This window comes from Coregonus lavaretus (genome assembly GCF_964263955.1).
Source record: "Coregonus lavaretus genome assembly, chromosome: 7".
NCBI lineage: Eukaryota > Metazoa > Chordata > Actinopteri > Salmoniformes > Salmonidae > Coregonus > Coregonus lavaretus.
In genome coordinates, this window is record NC_139994.1 from 3,035,611 (window position 1) to 3,059,428 (window position 23,818).

Consider the following 23,818-nt stretch of genomic DNA (forward strand, 5'->3'; position numbering starts at 1 on the left):
AAAGAAATCAGAAAAACAGACATTGTCATCCTACAAGAAACATGGTGTAGAGGAGACGGACCCACTGGTTGCCCTCTAGGTTACAGAGAGCTGGTAGTTCCATCCACCAAACTACCAGGTGTGAAACAGAGAAGGGACTCAGGGGTATGCTAATTGAGTACAGAGCAGACCTAACTCACTCTATTCAATTAATCAAAACAGGAACATTTTACATTAGGCTAGAAATTCAAAAGGAAATTATCTCAACAGAGAAAAATGTCCTCCTGTGTGCTACCTATATCCCCCCACTAGAATCCCCATACTTTAATGAAGACAGATTCTCCATCCTGGAGGGGGAAATCAATCACTTCCAGGCCCAGGGACATGTACTAGTCTGTGGCGACCTAAATACCAGAACTGCACAAAACATACCTGGAGGTGACAGCATTCCCTCCCCCATATGCCCCCCTAGGCACAACTACGACAACAGCATAACCAACAAAAATGGGTCACGACTCCTGCAGCACTGTCGCACACTGGGTATGTACATAGTCAATGGTAGGCTTCGAGGGGACTCCTGTGGTAGGTACACCTCTAGCTCATCTCTTGGCAGTAGTACTGTAGACTACTTTATCACTGACCTAAACCCAGAGTCTCTCAGAGCGTTCACAGTCAGCCCACTGACACCCCTATCAGATCACAGCAAAATCACAGTCTACTTGAACAGAGCAATACTCAATCATGAGGTAAAAAAGCCAAAGGAACTGAATAATATTAAGAAATGCTATAGATGGAAGGAAAGTAGTGTAGAAACCTTCTATAAAAAGGCAACAACAAATTCAATTCCTTTTAGACAACTTCCTGGACAAAATGTTTTACTGTAATAGTGAAGGTGTAAACTTGGCAGTAGAAAACCTAAACAGTTTATTTGATCTCTCAGCTTCCCTATCAAATCTAAAAATGTTTAACAGAAAACCAAAGAAAATTAACAAGAATGACAAATGGTTTGATGAAGAATGCAAAAACCTAAGAAAGAAATTGAGAAACCTATCCAACCAAAATCATAGAGACCCAGAAAACCTGAGCCTACGCCTTCACTATGGTGAATCACTAAAACAATACAGAAATACACTACGGAAAAGAAGGAACAGCATGTCAGAAATCAACTCAATGTAATTGAAGAATCCATAGACTATTGGAAAACACTAAACAAACAACAACACGAAGAGTTATCTATCCAAAACGGAGATGCATGTGTAAACCACTTCTCCAATCTTTTTGGCCCTATAACAAAGAAAAACAGCAAAAAAATATACATGATCAAATACAACTCTTAGAATCAACTATTAAAGACTACCAGAACCCACTGGATTCTCCAATGACATTGAATGAACTACAGGACAAAATACAAACCCTCCAACCCAAAAAGGCCTGTGGTGTTGATGGTATCCTCAATGAAATGATAAAATATACAGACCACAAATTCCAATTGGCTATAATTAAACTCTTTAACATCATCCTCAGCTCTGGCATCTTCCCCAATATTTGGAACCAAGGACTGATCACCCCACAAAAGTGGAGACAAATTTGACCCCAATAACTACCGTGGGATATGCGTCAACAGCAACCTTTGCGAAAATCCTCTGCATTTACATTAACAGCAGACTCATACATTTCCTCAGTGAAAACAAATTACCGTACAGCAGTCCACGTATTCACCCTGCACCCCCTAATTGACAAACAAACAAACCAAAACAAAGGCAAAGTCTTTATATGCTTCTCATACAGTATGCTTGTACCCTGGTGACATCCTAGAGAGAGGAGAGGAACATCTGACCCCTCCCACTGGGAGACAGGATGTCAACCTGGTGCTCCCAGCTGTGTACACCAATCCTTCCTCCTCAGACACTTCCACCTCCACCCCCATCTACCTCACACACAGTTCTAAGCCCTCCTCTCGCTCTTCTTCCAGACGTCTCAGGAGTTTCTGAACCAGCTGATGTCTAAGTTGGGGGGTAAGAACCCCGAGGAGACGGGGGGGTTCCAGGAGGCCCCTCTGGCTTACGATGCAGTGTGGGCTCTGGCTCTGGCCCTCAACAAGACCGTTGGACCCCTGAAGGCCAAGGGCCGCAGGCTGGAAGACTTCAACTACAACAACCGAGATATCACCGCTGAGATCTACCGCGCTCTCAACACCAGCTCATTCGAAGGAGTGTCGGTGAGTATCTTATATAATATAATAATAATAATATGCCATTTAGCAGACGCTTTTATCCAAAGCGACTTACAGTCATGTGTGCATACATTTTTACGTATGGGTGGTCCCGGGGATCGAACCCACTACCCTGGCGTTACAAGCGCCGTGCTCTACCAATTGAGCTACAGAGGACCACGTATATGTAATGTATGGAGGGAACTGTAGGAGAAAGAGGATAAGTTTGTGGTTGTACAGAGAGAGAGAGAGAGAGAGAGAGAGAGAGAGAGAGAGAGAGAGAGAGAGAGAGAGAGAGAGAGAGAGAGAGAGAGAGAGAGAGAGAGAGAGAGAGAGAGAGAGAGAGAGAGAGAGAGAGACTAGGATCCCCCAGCCACATACATAATTAACACGGGCTCAAATAACCTGGGCACAGCATGAAAAGGGTTTCCACAGCACTCAAGGGAGTGTGAAAGCTTCTCCCACATTCCCTAACGCACAAGTGGTCATCTCCACCCTCCTACCACGAACATCCTTTCACCCTGCCACCACACAGCGAGTGAATGCAAGCACTTCCCGAGACTGTGCCTCAAAACCTAATGTCTACCTGGCCCACCACTCCACCCTGGACGTGAAAAGTCTTTACGACCTGGTCCACCTCTACAAGGCAGCAGTCCCCACCTTTGCCAGGACTCTGAAGGATGTCACCCTCAACCGAAGGACCTGCACCGAGAGAACCCACGCCAAGAGGACCTACACCCAGACCACATCATCACCAGCCACATCCCCACCCCAAACAAACCCTAGCCACACCCTACATATGCCCCCCCCCAGATCAGGTCTATGCCCATTCCCCCCCCCCCCCCCCCCCCCCCATGCCCCATCCTGCGACGTATGAGGTATGTATCAGATGCTCAACGTGCTCTGCTCCCACCTTCTGTAATGGTCCGGGCCTAAACCACACGAAAACAACACTAGACACTATGGAACACAAAGCTTTTACTATCTCATCCTGGAATATCCAAGGTCAGAGGTCATCTGGCTTTGGAGCAGGAACCCAGTCTTCACCAAAGAAATTGGAAATACAGACATCGTCATCCTACAAGAAACATGGTATAGAGGAGACGGACCCACTGGTTGCCCTCTAGGTTACAGAGAGCTGGTAGTCCCAGCCACCAAACTACCAGGAGTGAAACAGGGAAGAGACTCAGGGGGTATGCTAATTTGGTATAGAACAGACCTAACCCACTCTATTAAATTAGTCAAAACAGGAACATTTTACATCTGGCTAGAAATTAATAAGGAAATTATATCAACAGAGAAAAATCTCTTCATTTGTGCTACCAATATACCCCCAATAGAATCCCCATACTTTAATGAAGACAGCTTCTCCACCCTAGAGGGGGAGATCAACCATTTCCAGGCCCAGGGACATGTACTAGTCTATGGAGACCTAAATGTCAGAACTGGACAAGAACCTGACACTCTCAGCACAAAGGGGGACAAACACCTACCTGGAGGTGACAACATTCCCTCCCAAATATGCCCCCCCTAGACACAATTATGACAAAACAACCAACAAAAACGGGTCACATCTCCTGCAGCTCTGTCGCACAGTGTGTCTGTACATATTCAATGGTAGGCTACGAAGGGACTCCTATGGTAGGTACACTTACAGCTCATCCCTTGGCAGTAGTACTGTAGATTACTTTATCACTGACCTCAACCCAGAGTCTCTCAGAGCGTTCACAGTCAGCCCACTGACACCCCTATCAGATCCCAGCAAAACCCCGGTCTACTTGAACAGAGCAATACTCAATCATGAGGTATAAAAGCCAAAGGAACTGAATAATATTAAGAAATGCTATAGATGGAAGGACAGTAGTGTAGAAACCTTCCAAAAAACAATTAGGAAACAACACATTCAATCGCTTTTAGAACACTTCCTGGACAAAACATTTCACAGTAATAGTGAAGGTGTAAACATGGCCAAAGCATAAACAGTATATTTTACCTTTCAGCTTCCCTATCAAATCTAAAAATAAAAGCTAACAACCTAAGAAAATGTACAACAATGACAAATGGTTTGATGAAGAATGCAAAAACCTAAGAAAGAAATTGACTAACCTATCCTGCCAAAAACATAAAGACCCAGAAATCCTGAGACTACGCCTTCACTATGGTGAATCACTAAAACAATACAGAAATACACTACGGAAAAATAAGGAACAACATGTCAGAAATCAGCTAAATGTAATTGAAGAATCCATAGAATCTAACCACTTCTGGGAAAATTGGAAAACACTAAACAAACAACAACACGAAGAGTTATCTATCCAAAACGGAGATGGATAAACTACTTTTCCAATCTTTTTGGCTCTATAACAAAAAACAAAACAACAAAAACATATACGTGATCAATTACAAATCTTAGAATCAGCCATTAAAGACTAACAGAACCCACTGGTTTCTCCAATTACATTGAATGAACTACAGGACAAAATACAAACCCTCCAACCCAAAAAGGCCTGTGGTGTTGATGGTATCCTAAATGAAATGATAAAATATACAGACCAAAAATTCCAATTGGCTATACTTAAACTCTTTAACATCATCCTCAGCTCTGGCATCTTCCCCAATATTTTTGAACAAAGGACTGATCACCCCAATCCACAAAAGTGGAGACAGATTTGGCCCCAATAACTACCGTGGGATATGCATCAAGAACAACCTTGGGAAAATCCTCTGCATTATCATTAAAAGCAGACTCATACATTTCCTCAGTGAGCAAATGTCAAATTGGCTTTTAACCAAATTACTGTACAATATTATCTATGTGTTCTGACCATGATAAAGCTGCGTCCAACATGACTCCTAGTAGTTTGGGGATTAAATTAAATTAGGGATCATCAGCAAGCATATATCTTGAACCAAATACAATACATTTAGTTTTAGAAATGTTCAACACCAATTTGTTCATATCAACCCACTCAGACACCATTCTTAGTTCACTACTTATTACACCTGTTAGCTCATTAAACTCTGATGCTGCGCTATACATTATATAAAGTCATCAGCATACATTACCACTCTTGCTTTGTTCATTACTGAAGGTAAATCGTTAGCAAAGATAGAGTAGAGAAGTGGGCCTAGGCAGCTTCCTTGAGGAACACCACAGTGTATATCATTACTGTTTGAAAAGCTACCATTAAAGAATATGTTTTGCCTTCTCCTGGATAGATAGCTTTCCATCCAGGATAGAGCTGCAGACTTAAAACCATAACATTGGAGTTTACCTAGCAACAGTTCATGATCAATTACATCAAAAGCAGCACTGAAACCTAGCAACACCGCACCAACTAACTTCCTGTCATCCATACTCTTTAACCAATCATCTGTCATTTGTGCTAAGGCCGAACTCGGAGCCCTTCTTTGTCTGCTTGCTGGAAACCCGTTATCAGACCATTACATAAGAAATAATCCTTGATTTGTACAGATACCATTTTTTTCAATAATTTACTTAACACAGGCAGCATGCTTATAGGACGACTATTAGGACCAGTGAATGCAGATTTTTTATCCTTAGGTAGTGGAATAACCTTTGACTCTTTCCAGACTTCTGGGCACACCCCATACATCAAGCACTTATTAAAAATGAGAGATTGGGGTAGATATTTGGTTAGCTGTAACTCTAAGTCATTTGGCATCAAGATTATCTGTACCAGGTGAGTTGGCATCCGAAAGAGACAACAGCATCCTTTCAACCTCTTCCCTTTCTACTTGGTGAAATTCAAACATGCATTGCCTCTCCTTCATGATACAGTCTTTTATAAGGGTATATGACATGGAGCCATCAGTTGGACTCATGGCATTCCTCAACTTGTCCACTTTGCCTGTAAAATATTTATTAAAGTAGTTTGCGATGTCGTGTGGTTTTATAATAAATATACCCCACGATTCAACAAAAGAGGCGGACATGTTTGAATTCCTACCCATAATAGCGTTCAACGTTCTCCACAGTTTTTTCCCATCACCCTTTACTTCATCAATTTTGTGCTGATAGAATCCCTTCTTCTTTCCTTTGTTTAGCTTGGTCACAAGATTTCTTAATTTACAGTAACTTTGCTTATTAAACAGAGTGCCAGATGTATCTGCTTCTTTTTTGGCATCATCACGTTGAATCATTACATTTCTCAGCTCATCATCAATCCATGGGGCAACGTTTGACCTCACAGTGCATTTTCTTAAAGGGGCACGCTTATCAGCAATACTCAGAAACAAACTTAGCGACATTTCACGATCATCCTTACTACACACTTCTAACCATTGCACATTCTTAATCTCATCCACAAATGATTCCTGATTGAACCCTCTGTAGGCCCTTCGGTAGATGACCTTAGGGCCAGCCTTTGGTATTTTAGTTTTCCTAGTGAGTGCAACCAAGTTATGATCACTACAACCTAGTGCCACTGATACAGCTTTAGAACAACGTTCAGCCATGTTAGTAAAAATGTGATCAATACAGGTTGACGATGTGATACCAGACCTATTAGTGAACGTTCTGGTTGGTGATGTCATCATTTGGGTCAGGTTACATACATTGGCAACAGAAATACGTTTCTTTTCTCATTGGACAATTGGTGTTAAAAAAAAATCAATATTCATATCTCCCAAAAAAAAATATTACCCTATTTTCATCAGATAACTTATCCAACATCAGCATTAGCTGGCCTATAGCAGCAACCAACTGGTATAGGTTTCAAATGTGGTAAATGCACCTGTACCCATAACGGCTCTAATCCATTCAACATTAAGTCTTTACATTGCTGGAATATAAGGAATTTTAAATTATTTATACTTTTACGTTTGATAGTTAAGTATATTTAAAACCAAATACTTTTAGACTTTTACTCAAGTGATATTTTACTGGGTGACTTTCACTTTTACTTGATTTATTCTCTATTAAGAAATCTTTACCTTTACTCAAGTTTGACAATTGGGAACTTTTTCCACCCCTGGCCTTCAGAGTTAATGCCTAGGCTTAAGCTTAGAGGGCTAACTCGGACTACTTGGGTTTGATACCTGGCCAGTCATACCCATAGCGCCTCTAATCCTTACGTTGTTTCGCTGGAATATGACTGGATGTAAACTGCAACTCCACCCCCATATCTATTTCCGTCCCTCCTAAACAAATTGTATCCATGTATAGAGAGCTCAGCATCACTCAAAAGAAGAGTCCAGGTAAGTCTCTGATATTGCCAATACATGAATATTGTTTGACTGCACTAGACAGCATATTTCATGAATCTTGCTCCTTAAACTGCATATATTCAAGTGAGCAATTTCTTTGATAGATTCACAGTATTTATATGTCCAAACATGAATCAGCAGTGTGTTTGTTGGGGGGAGGCTTGAATTACTTGTGTCTGTCGCTCCTCCTAACTCCTTGGGAGGGAAGGTGAACAATCAGTTTGTCTCAGGGAGGCTGTCACCTCGTTCTCTTGCATACTTCATAGCTGGTATTAGTTCCTTTCTTCTTTGATGGACTGCGTCAGAGAAATTCTCATTGATGTAGTTGTAGGACCCTTTAAGGCATTTTGGCCTTTTCAAGGACTGCAAGTTTATCCTTGAACCTGAGGAATTTCACTATAATTGGCCTGGGTCTGGTTCTATTGGCACTAACATTGGCACCACCATTGGCACCACCATTGGCACCACCATTGGCACCACCATTGGCACCACCATTGGCACCACCATTGGCACCACTGAGCACGTTCCAGCTCAACCTGTTGATCCAATTGTAGCTTCTCAGAAAACAGCTTTCGAACTTTGTCCTCTGATTGAGCCCATGTCTCACATTGGCTCTCCTGGATACCATCTATTACAAGATTATTTCTCCTCGATTGTCCATCCAGGTAATCAGCCTTCCCAGACATGTTCTGGAGGCCCCCCCCTGACTGTGGTGATTTAATTTTGCATAGAGGAACAGTTTCTGGAAAGTGTATCCTGTGTGGTCTTCAATACATCCACATCCTTCTGTCTGAACTGAAGGCTTGTATTAAGGTCTTGTACATCTTTGGTCAGGACGTCCAGCCGTTTGTTGGTAGACTCCATGATTATTTGTATGAGGCTTTTAAAGTTGTTTTCCTGCTGAAGTATCATTTCCTTATAGAATACTTTCTGCTTCTCCAAGAGTTCACATACCTGCCCAGCGGAGATGTGATCCTCGTCTTTTTTCGGAGGCATGGCAGTACTAGTAGTAGGGCGAGCCCACTATTCACTCCGTAAAATGAGAGAAGCCGGCATGAGGAAACTCTAGAAATCGGTAGTCCTAAGCCCGGGACAAATAGAAGTGCGGCCCTAGCCACAAGGGCTAACCGCGTAGCAGGCTTGGTATCCTGCAGTAGTAGACCAGGTTGCCTAGCTTGATAGCTTGCAGCTAGGCCAGCTGCTTCGCCAATGTAGTACCACCTTGTTTGAGCAAGGATCCCGGGACATATGTCAGCGGTCCCAGCGTTAACGCTAACTGCGTCGCAGGATCCAGATATGAATAGGAAAACGATTATAAACTTTTATTAGCTAACAAGTTAGTTTGTTGTTAAAGTAAAACAAACTGAGTCTCTAGTCAAATCAAATCAAATCAAATGTTATTGGTCACATGCGCCGAATACAACAGGTGCAGACATTACAGTGAAATGCTTACTTACAGCCCTTAACCAACAGTGCATTTATTTTTTTTTTAAATAAAATAACAACAAAAAAAGTGTTGAGAAAAAAAAGAGCAGAAGTAAAATAAAATAACAGTAGGGAGGCTATATATACAGGGGGGTACCGTTGCAGAGTCAATGTGCGGGGGCACCGGCTAGTTGAGGTAGTTGAGGTAATATGTACATGTGGGTCTTGAACTGCTCACTCTGTTGACGACGAGTCAAGCCTCTCAGATCTGCAACGTCACATACCAAGAGAGAGTGTGAGACTCTGCATGCAGAATTCTGCAAAAACATCCTCCATGTACTATGTAAAACACCAAATAATGCATGCAGAGTAGAATTAGGATGATATCCGCTAATTATCAAAATCCAGAAAAGAGCCGTTAAATTCTACAACCACCTAAAAGGAAGCGATTCCCAAACCTTCCATAACAAAGACATCACCTACAGTGAGATGAACCTGGAGAAGAGTCCCCTAAGCAAGCTGGTCCTGGGGCTCTGTTCACAAACACAAACATACCCCCACAGAGCCCCAGGACAGCAACACAATTAGACCCAACCAAATCATGAGAAAACAAAAAGATAATTACTTTACACATTGGAAAGAATTTACAAAAAAAGGAGCTATCTGGACTGCTATTTGGCCCTAAACAGAGAGTACACATTGGCAGAATACCTGACCACTGTGACTGACTCAAACTTAAGGAAAGCTTTGACTATGTACAGACTCAGTGAGCATAGCCTTGCTATTGAGAAAGGCCGCCGTAGGCAGACCTGGCTCTCAAGAGAAGACAGGCTATGTGCACACTGCCCACAAAATGAGGTGGAAACTGAGCTGCACTTCCTAACCTGCCAAATGTATGACCATATTAGAGACACATATTTCCCTCAAATTACACAGACCCACAAAGAATATGAAAAAAAAATAAATAAAATGATAAACTCTCATATCTATTAGGTGAAAAATCACAGTGTGCCATCACAGCAGCAATATTTGTGACCTGTTGCCACAAGAAAAGGGCAACCAGTGAAGAACAAACACCATTGTAAATACAACCCGTATTTATGCTTATTTATGTATTTATGCAACCCGTATTTATTTTCCCTTTTGTACTTGAACTATTTGCACATCGTTACACCACTGTACATAGACATAATATGACACCTGAAATGTCTTTATTCTTTTGGGACTTTTGTGAGTGTAATGTTTACTGTTAATTTAATTTCACTTTTGTTTATTATCTATTTCACTTGCTTTGGCAATGTAAACATAGGTTTCCCATGCCAATAACTTTATTTGAATTGAGTGAGAGAGAGAAAGATAGATAGATAGATAGATAGATAGATAGATAGATAGATAGATAGATAGATAGATAGAGAGACAGACAGACAGACAGACAGACAGACAGCAAGAGAGAGACACACACAGAGAGAGAGAGAGAAAGAAAGAGAGCAAGAGAGAGAGTCAGAGAGAGAGAGAGAGAGAGAGCGAGAGAGAGAGAGAGAGAGAGCGAGAGAGAGAGAAAGAGAGCGAGAGAGAGAGAGAGAGTGAGCGAGAGAGAGCGAGAGAGAGAGAGAGAGAGAGAGCTGGGAACTAGACAAAAACTTCCATGGGACGTCTTTGGACACAGAATGTTCTTGCAACGTGCCAATGAAACGTGTCTAGAACTTTAATATCTTATATTCTGAGAACATGGCAACCATGTTCTGTGTATGTTTGGTGTGACGTTGATGGAATGTTCTCCTATACTTCAGAAAACTGAAAGAGAGAGAGAGAGAGAGAGAGAGAGAGAGAGAGAGAGAGAGAGAGAGAGAGAGAGGGATGTTAAAAAAATGTAAGTGGTATTCAGTTTCTCTTCATTCTTTTTCTTCCTGCAGGGCCATGTTGTGTTTGACGCCCAGGGTTCTAGAATGGCCTGGACTCTTATTGAGCAGCTGCAAGGTACAGTACTCTCTCTATTCCTCCTGTGTACAATAAAATCACAATCAGCCATGGAAATTAAGAACATGTGCCCAACTAGCCCGCCGGCTGGTGACATCTTGTCATTTTGAACATTAAACATCGGCATTGGCACCGATTTTGGATTCAGGTAGTTCTGCTAGCGTGGCTGACCAGTGCCCAAAATCCTTCAGTTCCATCCCTGAGTCCATAATCATGAGTATCAACCACATTCAGTGTTCTCAGAAAGTATTCATTCCCCTTGACTTATTCCACATTTTGTTGTGATGTTGGATTAAATCAATGTTTTTTTCTCACCCATCTACACACAATACCCCATAATGACAAAGTGAAAACTTGTTATTAGAAATGTTTGCAAATTTATTGAAAATGAAATACAGAAATATATCATTTACATAAGTATTCAAACCCCTGAGTCAATACATGTTAGAATCACAGTTGGCAGCGATTACAGCTGTGAGTCTTTCTGGGTAAGTCTCTAAGAGCTTTGCACACCTGGATTGTATAATATTTGCACATTATTTTTTTAAACAATTCAAGCTCTGTCAAGTTGGTTGTTGATCATAGCTAGATAGCCATTTTCAAGTCTTGCCATAGATTTTCAAGCCAATTTAAGTCAAAACTGTAACTAGGCCACTCAGGAACATTCAATGTAATCTTGGGCAGGTAGCTTAGTGGGTAAGAGCGTTGTGCCAGTAACCGAAAGGTTGCTGATTCTAATCCCCGAGCCGACTAGGTGAAAAATCTGTCGGTGCCCTTAAGCAAGGCACTTAACCCTAATTGCTCATGTAAGTCGCTCTGGATAAGAGCGTCTGCTAAATGACTGAAATGTAAATGTAAGCAACTCCAGTGTATATTTGGCCTTGTGTTTTAGGATATTGTCCTGCTGAAAGGTGAATTTGAATCCCAGTGTCTGTTGGAAAGCAGACTGAACCAGGTTTTCCTCTAGGATTTTGCCTGTGCTTACCTCTATTCCATTTCTTTTTATCCTAAAAAACTCACTAGTCCTTGCCGATAACAAGCATACCCATAACATGATGCAGCCACCACCATGCTTGAAAATATGAAGACTGGTACTCAGTGATGTGTTGTGTTAGATTATTCCCAAACATAACGCTTTGTATTCAGGACAAAAAGTTCATTTATTTGCCACAGTTTTTTGCAGTTTTACTTTAGTGCCTTGTTGCAAACATGATGCATGTTTTGGAATATTTTTTATTCTGTACAGGATTCCTTCTTTTCACTCTGTCAATTAGGTTAGTATTGTGGTGTAACTACAATGATGTTGATCCATCCTCAGTTTTCTCCTGTCACAGCCATTAAACTCTGTAACTGTTTTAAAGTCACCATTGACCTCATGGTGAAATCCCTGAGCGGTTTCCTTCCTCTCCGGCAACTGAGTTAGGAAGGACGCCTGTATCTTTGTATTGACTGGGTGTATTGATACACCATCCAAAGTGTAATTGATAACTTCTCCATGCTCAAAGGGATATTCAATGTCTGATTTTTATTTTTTACCCATCTACCAATAGGTGTCCTTCTTTGCAAGGCATTGGAAAACCTCCCTGGTCTTTGAGGTTCATCTTTGTTTGAAATTCAATGCTCGACTGAGGGACCTTACAGATAATTGTATGTGTGGGGTACAGAGATGAGGTATTCATTCAAAGATCATGTTAAACACTATTATTGGACACAGAGTGAGTCCATGCAACTTATTAAATGACTTCTTACTCCTGAACTTATTTAGACTTGCCATAACAAAGGGGTTGAATATTTATTGAGCTTTCATTTTTTATTGATTTGTAAACAAATAAAAAAACGTAATTCCACTCTGACATGATGGGATATTGTGTTTAGGCCAGTGACACAAAATTGAAATGTAATCTATTTTAAATTCAGGCTGTAACACAACAAAATGTGGAAAAAGTCAAGGGGTGTGAATACTTTCTGAAGGCGCTGTATATGCTTTATATACAGTACACTTTCTTCCTGTTTACACAATGTATAGTACCATAATCTTAATCAAGAGTGTCCTCTTACAGTACGTTCTGCCATTGCTTTCTGTGCCCATATCAGTTGCCAAGTGTAGAGTTGTAGAACTTGGTTTTAATACTATGCAAATCTTATAGAGCAGCTACAGGGTACATTACTCTGGTCTCCTGCAATGAATGGATAAAATGAACAATAATTATTAGAAGCATATCATCGTTTTATCACATGTTCTGCCATTGGTATCTGTGCCTATAAACCAAATACATTTGACAAGTGTAAATTTATCGAATTCGGTTTTAATTCTCCACCAATCACAATCCATTTATACATAGCTGCCAAGTATTTAATTGGTAAGCATAAAAATACAATATCTTCCATATACTGAATTTACTAACAATATGAGGGTTGTTATCTCCACTGAAACCCCTCATGTGTTGAGGCGTTAGGTTTCTGTGTGTGTGTGTGTGTGTGTGTGTGTGTTGAGGGGTTAGGTTTCTGTGTGTGTGTGTGTGTGTGTGTTGAGGGGTTAGGTTTCTGTTTGTGTGTGTGTGTGTTGAGGGGTTAGGTTTCTGTGTGTGTGTGTGTGTGTGCGTGTGTGTTGAGGGGTTAGGTTTCTGTGTGTGTGTGTGTGTGTGTGTTGAGGGGTTAGGTTTCTGTGTGTGTGTGTGTGTGTGTGTGTGTGTGTGTGTGTGTGTGTGTGTGTGTGTGTGTGTGTGTTGAGGGGTTAGGTTTCTGTGTGTGTGTGTGTGTGTGTGTGTGTGTGTGTTGAGGGGTTAGGTTTCTATGTGTGTGTGTGTGTGTGTGTGTGTGTGTTGAGGGGTTAGGTTTCTGTGTGTGTGTGTTGAGGGGTTAGGTTTCTGTGTGTGTGTGTGTGTGTGTGTGTGTGTGTGTGTGTGTTGAGGGGTTAGGTTTCTGTGTGTGTGTGTGTGTGTTGAGGGGTTAGGTTTCTGAGTGTGTGTGTGTGTGTGTGTGTGTGTGTGTTGAGGGGTTAGGTTTATGCCCAGAGACATCTGTTCAGTAAGTCTCATGAACAATAAGGGTCTCAATATTGTCCCCTGGCGCAGCTGTACTTACTAGTTATTTACTACTAGTACTGACTCAGAATACAATTATAGCAGGAAAAAGAAATGAACATGTGCATAAAAAGTTAATATAGCTACTTGAATATTTCAAATTAGCTTTTCTGAAATGCAATGAACCGAGCTTATCTTCCATGACCAGTGCTTTAGTTGAGCAGAAAAGCTGCTACAGTCATGTTTAAAACATCACCATGCGGAGAGAGAGAGAGAGAGAGAGAGAGACAGACAGAGACGAGAGGGAGAGAGGGAGAGATCGAGAGAGAGAGAGAGAGACAGACAGAGACGAGAGGGAGAGAGAGAGAGAGAGAGAGAGAGAGAGACAGAGAGAGAGAAACAATAAAGCAATACACTACGGAAAAAGAAGGAACAGCATGTCAGAAATCAGCTCAATGTAATTGAAGAATCCATAGACTAACCACTTCTGGGAAAATTGGAAAACACTAAACAAACAACAACACGAAGAGCTATCTATCCAAAACGGAGATGTATGGGTAAACCACTTCTCCAATCTTTTTGGCCCTATAACAGAGAACAAACAGCAAAAACATATACATGATCAAATACAAATCTTAGAATCAACTATTAATGACTACCAGAACCCACTGGATTCTCCAATTACATTGAATAAACTACAGGACAAAATACAAACCCTCCAACCCAAAAAGGCCTGTGGTGTTGATGGTATCCTCAATGAAATTATAAAATATAAATTTTTACATTTTAGTCATTTAGCAGATGGTCTTATCCAGAGCGACTTACAGTTTTTTAATTTATTTTATTTATTTCACCTTTATTTAACCAGGTAAACCAGTTGAGAACAAGTTCTCATTTACAACTGCGACCTGGCCAAGATAAAGCATAGCAGTGCGATAAAAACAAACACAGAGTTACATATGGGGTAAAACAAAACAAAGTCAAAAATACAACAGAAATACATATAATATACAGTGTGCAAATTTAGCAAGTTATGGAGGTAAGGCAATAAAATAGGCTATAGTGCAAAATAATTACAATTAGTATTAACACTGGAATGATAGATGTGCAAGAGATGATGTGCAAATAGAGATACTGGGGTACAAATGAGCAAAATAGATAACAATATAGGGATGAGGTAGTTGGGCGGGCTAATTTCAGATGGGCTGTGTACAGGTGCAGTGATCGGTAAGGTGCTCTGACAACTGATGCTTAAAGTTAGTGAGGGAGATAAGTGTCTCCAGCTTCAGAGATTTTTGCAATTTGTTCCAGTCATTGGCAGCAGAGAACTGGAAGGAATTGCGGCCAAAGGAGGTGTTGGCTTTGGGGATGACCAGTGAGATATACCCGCTGGAGCGCAGACTACGGGTGGGTGTTGCTATGGTGACCAATGAGCTAAGATAAGGCGGGGATTTGCCTAGCAGTGATTTATAGATGGCCTGGAGCCAGTGGGTTTGGCGACGAATATGTAGTGAGGACCAGCCAACAAGAGCGTACAGGTCACAGTGGTGGGTATTATATGGGGCTTTGGAGACAAAACGGATGGCACTGTGATAGACTACATCCAATTTGCTGAGTAGAGTGTTGGAGGCTATTTTGTAAATGACATCGCCGAAGTCAAGGATCGGTAGGATAGTCAGTTTTACGAGGGCATGTTTGGCAGCATGAGTGAAGGAGGCTTTGTTGCGAAATAGGAAACCGATTCTAGATTTAACTTTGGATTGGAGATTCTTAATGTTAGTCTGGAAGGAGAGTTTACAGTCTAACCAGACACCTAGATATTTGTAATTGTCCACATACTCTAGGTCAGACCCGTCGAGAGTAGTGATTCTAGTCGGGTGGGCGGGTGCAAGCAGCGTTCGGTTGAAGAGCATGCATTTAGTTTTACTAGTGTTTAAGAGCAGTTGGAGGCTACTGAAGGAGTGTTGTATGGAATTGAAGCTCGTTTGGAGGTTTGTTAACACAGTGTCCAATGAAGGGCCAGATGTATACAAAATGGTGTCGTCTGCGTAGAGGTGGATCTGAGAGTCACCAGCAGCAAGAGCGACGTCATTGATATACACAGAGAAAAGAGTCGGCCCAAGTTAGTGAGTGCATAATTTTTTTTTTCTTCATATACAGACCACAAATTCCAATTGGCTATACTTAAACTCTTTAACATCATCCTTAGCTCTGGCATCTTCCCCAATATTTGGAACCAAGGACTGATCACCCCAATCCCCAAAAGTGGAGACCAATTTGACCTCAATAACTACCGTGGGATATGCGTCAACAGCAACCTTGGGAAAATCCCCTGCATTATCATTAACAGCAGACAATGTACTGAGCAAATGTCAATTTGGCTTTTTACCAAATTACCGTACGACAGACCACGTATTCACCCTGCACCCCCTAATTGACCAAATAACAAACCGAAACAAAGGCAAAGTCTTCTCATGCTTTGTTGATTTCAAAAAAGCTTTTGACTCAATTTGGCATGAGGGTCTGCTATACAAACTGATGGAAAGTGGTGTTGGGGGAAAAACATACGACATTATAAAATCCATGTAAACAAACAACAAGTGTGCGGTAAAAATGGGCAAAAAACTCACACATTTCTTTCCACAGGGCCTTGGTGTGAGACAGGGATGCAGCTTAAGCCCCACCCTCTTCAACATATATATCAACGAATTGGCGAGGGCACTAGAACATTCTGCCGCACCCGGCCTCACCCTACTAGAATCTGAAGTCAAATGTCTACTGTTTGCTGATTATCTGGTGCTTCTGTCTCCAACCAAGGAGGGCCTACAGCAGCACCTAGATCTTCTGCACAGATTCTGTCAGACCTGGGCCCTGACGGTAAATCTCAGTAAGACAAAAATAATGGTGTTCCAAAAAAGGTCCAGTTGCCAGGAACACAAATACAAATTCCATCTAGACAACGTTGCCCTAGAGCACACAAAATATGATACATACCTCGAACAAACACCATTGTAAATACAACCCATATTTCTGTTTATTTATTTTCGACTATTTGCACATCATTACAACACTGTATATAGACATAATATGACATTGGAAATGTCTTTATGATTTTGGAACTTCTGAGTGTAATGTTTACTGTTAGTATTTATTGTTTATTTCACTTTTGTTTATCTATTTCACTTGCTTTGGCAATGTTAACATACGTTTCCCATGCCAATAAAGCCCTTAAATTGAATTGAATTGAATTGAGAGGGAGCGAGAGAGACAGACAGACAGACAGACAGACAGAGAGCGAGAGAGCGAGTCCAGGTCTGTTTGTTTTCTGGTTCCTTTTAATCCTTATCCCCTTTACGTTAATATGTATTTCTCAAATCACCTTATGTGCTTGTCTTATTCCTTTTATTTCAATTGTTTATGTTGACGTCCATACCTACGCATTGCGCAGTGCTGTATCCATGGCGATTAGAGAGGGAGAAGTAAGAGTACTCATAGTGGTGAAACACGGGTAAAAAATAACTAGAAATTGTTTCTAAGGGCTTTATTTTGCCTTTGTTTTTTTAATTTCCCTTCTTAGCCCGCCCCTTGTGGCTCCCTTGCAGCCTCCTCTGTTTCACAGGAATGGTGTCGATAGCATCGTCTTATCTCTGGCTACGTAAGGCTCCAGCTGCCTGTGCGGGAGGCAGGCAGTGAGGTGGTGCTAGTTGGTTTGGTTTGGCTGGGTGCGTTTTGATCATTGCGCCTGTTTTCAATCTGTCTGCCGCTTTGTGTCTGCTTTGACAGTGCCTGTGTCGGTGACTCATGTTGTCTCTCGTGTGGGAAACACTCTTTGTTTTTGTGGCGGCTGATGAAAAATTAAGCTTGTTTTCCCAATCTCCTTTCCTCTCTGTTGCTTCCCCTCCATCCCAGAAAAGGAAGTGTTGTTTTGATTAATCATTTACTCAACGCTAATTGGAGTGGATTTCGCCCAGGGCAGTTTGGAGGGGGTTTGGTTCTGGATGTAGTAGAGTACAGCGCAGGCTAAGTGGACATGAGCTGCTTCTCAGTCAGCCAGCAGCTACTGCATAACTACTGCATATCTACTGCATATCTACTGTATATCTACTGCATATCCACTGTATATCTACTACATATCTACTGCATATCCACTGCATATCTACTGTATATCTACTACATATCTACTGCATAACTACTGCATATCTACTGCATATCTACTGCATATCTACTGCATATCTACTGCATATCTACTGCATATCTGCTGCATAACTACTGCATATCTACTGCATATCTACTGCATATCTACTGCATATCTACTGTATATCTACTACATATCTACTGCATAACTACTGCATATCTACTGCATATCTACTGCATATCTACTGCATATCTACTGTATATCTACTACATATCTACTGCATATCTACTACATATCTACTGCATATCTACTGCATATCTACTACATATCTACTGCATATCCACTGCATATCTACTGCATATCTACTGTATATCTACTGTATATCTACTACATATCTACTGCATATCTACTGCATATCTACTACATATCTACTGCATATCTTCTGTATATCTACTGCATATCTCCTGCATATCTACTGTATATCTACTGTATATCTACTGCATATCTACTGTATATCTACTACATATCTACTGCATGTCTACTTTATATCTACTGCATATCTTCTGTATATCTACTGCATATCTACTGCATATCTACTGTATATCTACTGTATATCTACTGCATATCTACTGTATATCTATTTTATATCTACTGCATATCTACTGTATATCTACTTTATATCTACTGCATATCTACTGTATATCTACTGTATATCTACTGCATATCTACTGTATATCTACTGTATATCTACTTTATATCTACTGCATTTCTACTGTATATCTACTTTATATCTACTGCATATCTACTGTATATCTACTGTATATCTACTGCATATCTACTGTATATCTACTGTATATCTACTGCATATCTACTGTATATCTACTTTATATCTACTTTATATCTACTGCATATCTACTAGTATGTCTACTGCATATCTACTAGTATATCTATTGCATATCTACTGTATATCTACTGTATATCTACTTTATATCTACTGCATATCTACTAGTATATCTACTGTATATCTACTTTATATCTACTGCATATCTACTAGTATATCTACTGTATATCTACTGCATATTTCCATTTACATTTACGTCATTTAGCAGACGCTCTTATCCAGATCTACTGCATATCTACTACATATCTACTGTATATCTACTGTATATCTACTGCATATCTACTGCATATCTACTGCATATCTACTGCACATCTACTAGTATATCTACTGTATATCTACTTTATATCTACTGTATATCTACTTTATATCTACTACATATCTACTGTATATCTACTGTATATCTACTGCATATCTACTGTATATCTACTGCATATCTACTGCATATCTACTAGTATATCTACTGTATATCTACTTTATATCTACTGTATATCTACTTTATATCTACTACATATCTACTGCATATCTACTGTATATCTACTGCATATCTACTAGTATATCTACTGCATATCTACTGCATATCTACTGCATATCTACTACATATCTACTGCATATCTACTAGTATATCTACTGCATATCTATTGTATATATCCTGTATATCTACTGCATATCTACTGTATATCTACTGTATATCTACTACATATCTACTAGTATATCTACTGCATATCTACTGCATATCTACTTTATATCTACGAGTATATATCCTGCATATCTACTGTTTATCTATTGCATATCTACTGCATATCTACTATATAGCTACTAGTATATCTCCTGCATATCTACTGCATATCTACTGCATATCTACTATATATCTACTAGTATATCTACTGTATATCTACTGTATATCTACTTTATATCTACTGCATATCTACTATATATCTACTAGTATATCTCCTGCATATCTACTGCATATCTACTGCATATCTACTATATATCTACTAGTATATCTACTGTATATCTACTTTATATCTACTGCATATCTACTATATATCTACTAGTATATCTCCTGCATATCTACAATATGTCTACTAGTATATCTACAGTATATCTACTGCATATCTAATATATATCTACTATTATATCTCCTGTATATCTACTTTATATCTACTGCATATCTACTAGTATATCTCCTGCATATCTACTGTATATCTACTTTATATCTACTGCATATCTACTAGTATATCTCCTGCATATCTACTGTATATCTACTTTATATCTACTGCATATCTACTAGTATATCTACTGCATATCTATTGTATATCTACTGCATATCTACTGTATATCTACTGTATATCTACTGTATATCTACTAGTATATCTACTTTATATCTACTGTATATCTACTTTATATCTACTGCATATCTACTAGTATATCTCCTGCATATCTACTGTATATCTACTTTATATCTACTGCATATCTACTAGTATATCTACTGCATATCTATTGTATATCTACTGCATATCTACTGTATATCTACTGTATATCTACTGTATATCTACTAGTATATCTACTTTATATCTACTGCATATCTACTAGTATATCTACTGCATATCTACTGCATATCTACTAGTATATCTACTAGTATATCTACTGTATATCTACTTTATATCTACTGCATATCTACTAGTATATCTCCTGCATATCTACTGTATATCTACTTTATATCTACTGCATATCTACTAGTATATCTACTGCATATCTACTTTAAATCTACTGCATATCTACTAGTATATCTACTGCATATCTATTGTATATCTACTGCATATCTACTGTATATCTACTGTATATCTACTAGTATATCTACTGCATATCTACTAGTATATATACTGTATATCTACTAGTATATCTACTGTATATCTACTGCATATCTACTGCATATCTATTGTATAGCTACTGCATATCTACTTTATATCTACTGTATATCTACTAGTATATCTACTGCATATCTACTGTATATCTACTGTATATCTACTGTATATCTCCTGCATATCTACTACATACAGTTGAAGTCGGAAGTTTAAATACAACTTAGACAAATACATTTAAACTCAGTTTTTCACAATTCCTGACATTTAATCCTCGTAACAATTCCCTGTCTTAGGTCAGTTAGGATCACCACTTTATTTTAAGAATGTGAAATGTCAGAATAATAGTAGAGAGAATGATTTATTTCAGCTTTTATTTCTTTCATCACATTCCCAGTGGGTCAGAAGTTAACATACACTCAATTAGTATTTGGTAGCATTGCCTTTAAATTGTTTAACTTGGGTCAAACGTTTCGGGTAGCCTTCCACAAGGTTCCCACAATAAGTTGGGTGAATTTTGGCCCATTCCTCCTGACAGAGCTGGTGTAACTGAGTCAGGTTTGTAGGCCTCCTTGCTCGCACACGCTTTTTCAGTTCTGCCCACAAATTTTCTATAGGATTGAGGTCAGGGCTTTGTGATGGCCACTCCAATACCTTGACTTTGTTGTCCTTAACCCATTTTGCCATAACTTTGGAAGTATAATTGGGGTCATTGTCCATTTGGAAGACCCATTTGCGACCAAGCTTTAACTTCCTGACTGATATCTTGAGATGTTGCTTCAATATATCCACATCATTTTCCTTCCTCATGATGCCATCTATTTTGTGAAATGCACCAGTCCCTCCTGCAGCAAAGCACCCCCACAGCATGATGCTGCCACCCCCGTGCTTCACGGTTGGGATGGTGTTCTTCGGCTTGCAAGCCCACCCCTTTTTCCTCCAAACATAACGATGGTCATTATGGCCAAACATTTCTATTTTTGTTTCATCAGAACAGAGGACATTTCTCCAAAAAGTATGATCTTTGTCCTCATGTGCAGTTGCAAACCGTAGTCTGGCTTTTTAATGGCGGTTTTGGAGCAGTGGCTTCTTCCTTGCTGAGCGGCCTTTCAGGTTATGTCGATATAGGACTCGTTTTACTGTGGATATTGATACTTTTGTACCTGTTTCCTCCAGCATCTTCACAAGGTCCTTTGCTGTTGTTCTGTGATTGATTTGCACTTTTCGCACCAAAGTACGTTCATCTCTAGGAGACAGAACGTGTCTCATTCCTGAGCAGTATGACGGCTGCGTGGTCCCATGGTGTTTATACTTGCGTACTATTGTTTGTACAGATGAACGTGGTACCTTCAGGTGTTTGGAAATTGCTCCCAAGGATGAACCAGACTTGTGGAGGTCTACAATTTCTTTTCTAAGGTCTTGGCTGTTTTCTTTTGATTTTTCCATGATGTCAAGCAAAGAGGCATTGAGTTTGAAGATAGGCCTTGAAATACATCCATCAGGTACACCTCCAATTGACTCAAATGATTGACTCAATTAGCCTATCAGAAGCTTCTAAAGCCATGACATCATTTTCTGGAATTTTCCAAGCTGTTTAAAGGCACAGTCAACTTAGTGTATTTAAACTTCTGACCCACTGGAATTGTGATACAGTGAATTATAAGTGAAATAATCTGTCTGTAAACAATTTTTGGAAAAATTACTTGTGACATGCACAAAGTAGATTTCCTAACCGACTTGCCAAAACTATAGTTTGTTAACAAGAAATGTGTGGAGTGGTTCAAAAACAAGTTTTAATGACTCCAGCCTAAGTGTATGTAAACTTCCGACTTCAACTGTATCTTCTACATATCTACTACATATCTACTGTATATCTACTAGTATATCTATTGCATATCTCCTTCATATCTACTGTATATCTACTACATATCTACTGAATATTTACTGCATATCTACTACATATCTACTGTATATCTACTAGTATATCTATTGCATATCTCCTTCATATCTACTGTATATCTACTACATATCTACTGAATATTTACTGCATATCTACTACATATCTACTGTATATCTACTAGTATATCTACTGCATATCTACTGCATATCTACTGCACATCTACTGTATATCTACTAGTATATCTACTGTATATCTACTAGTACATCTACTGTATATCTACTAGTATATCTACTGCATATCTACTGCATATCTACTGCACATCTACTGTATATCTACTAGTATATCTACTGCATATCTACTGCACATCTACTGTATATATACTAGTATATCTACTGCATATCCACTGTATATCTACTGCATATCTACTAGTATATCTACTGCACATCTACTGCATTTCTACTACATATCTACTGGAGATCTACTAGTATATCTACTGCATATCTACTGCATATGTTCTGCATATCTACTGCATATCTACTGCATATCTACTGTATATGTTCTGCATATCTACTGCATATCTACTGCATATCTACTGCATATGTTCTTCATATCTACTGCATATCTACTGCATATCTACTGTATATGTTCTGCATATCTACTGCATATCTACTGCATATCTACTGCATATGTTCTGCATATCTACTGCATATCTACTGCATATCTACTGTATATCTACTGCATATTTACTGCATATCCACTAATTTGACTGACTTGGCCGACAGTAGGAGGGTACAGGGCAGAGGTAATGTTCAACACACACACCCTCCCCCATACTGAATGTGGATAAGTATAGTGCGCTCCACCATGTTGACGTGCGTAGCGCCAGAGACAGTTCCCTGTGGGTGGGCACTGTGTTGACAGGAGTAATTATATATGTGTGTGTGTGTGTGTGTGTGCACGTGTGTGTGTGTGTGTGTGTGCACGTATGTGTGTGTGCACTGTAGCTCAGTTGGTAGAGCATGGCCCTTGCTACGCCAGGGTTGTGGGTTCGTTTCCCACGGGGGGGGCAGTATGAAAATGTATGCACTCACTAACTGTAAGTCGCTCTGGATAAGAGCGTCTGCTAAATGACTAAAATGTAATTATGTCTAATGATCAGCTGATAATTATAATGG

At 39.7% G+C, this 23,818-nt stretch overlaps 1 protein-coding gene across 1 annotated transcript in view; it reads left to right on the forward strand.

Annotated features, from left to right (window-relative positions):
* The window catches only part of LOC311131841 (gamma-aminobutyric acid type B receptor subunit 1-like), a gene marked incomplete at both ends in the record, with an annotated part of 121,386 nt that overhangs the window by 66,053 nt on the left and 31,515 nt on the right, over positions 1-23,818 (forward strand). Inside the window, 3 exons of the mRNA XM_084164970.1 lie at positions 1,952-2,197; positions 10,759-10,822; positions 17,465-17,534. Coding sequence (XP_084021096.1) covers positions 1,952-2,197; positions 10,759-10,822; positions 17,465-17,534 — 380 coding nt within the window. The remainder of the gene's footprint in view (positions 1-1,951; positions 2,198-10,758; positions 10,823-17,464; positions 17,535-23,818) is intronic.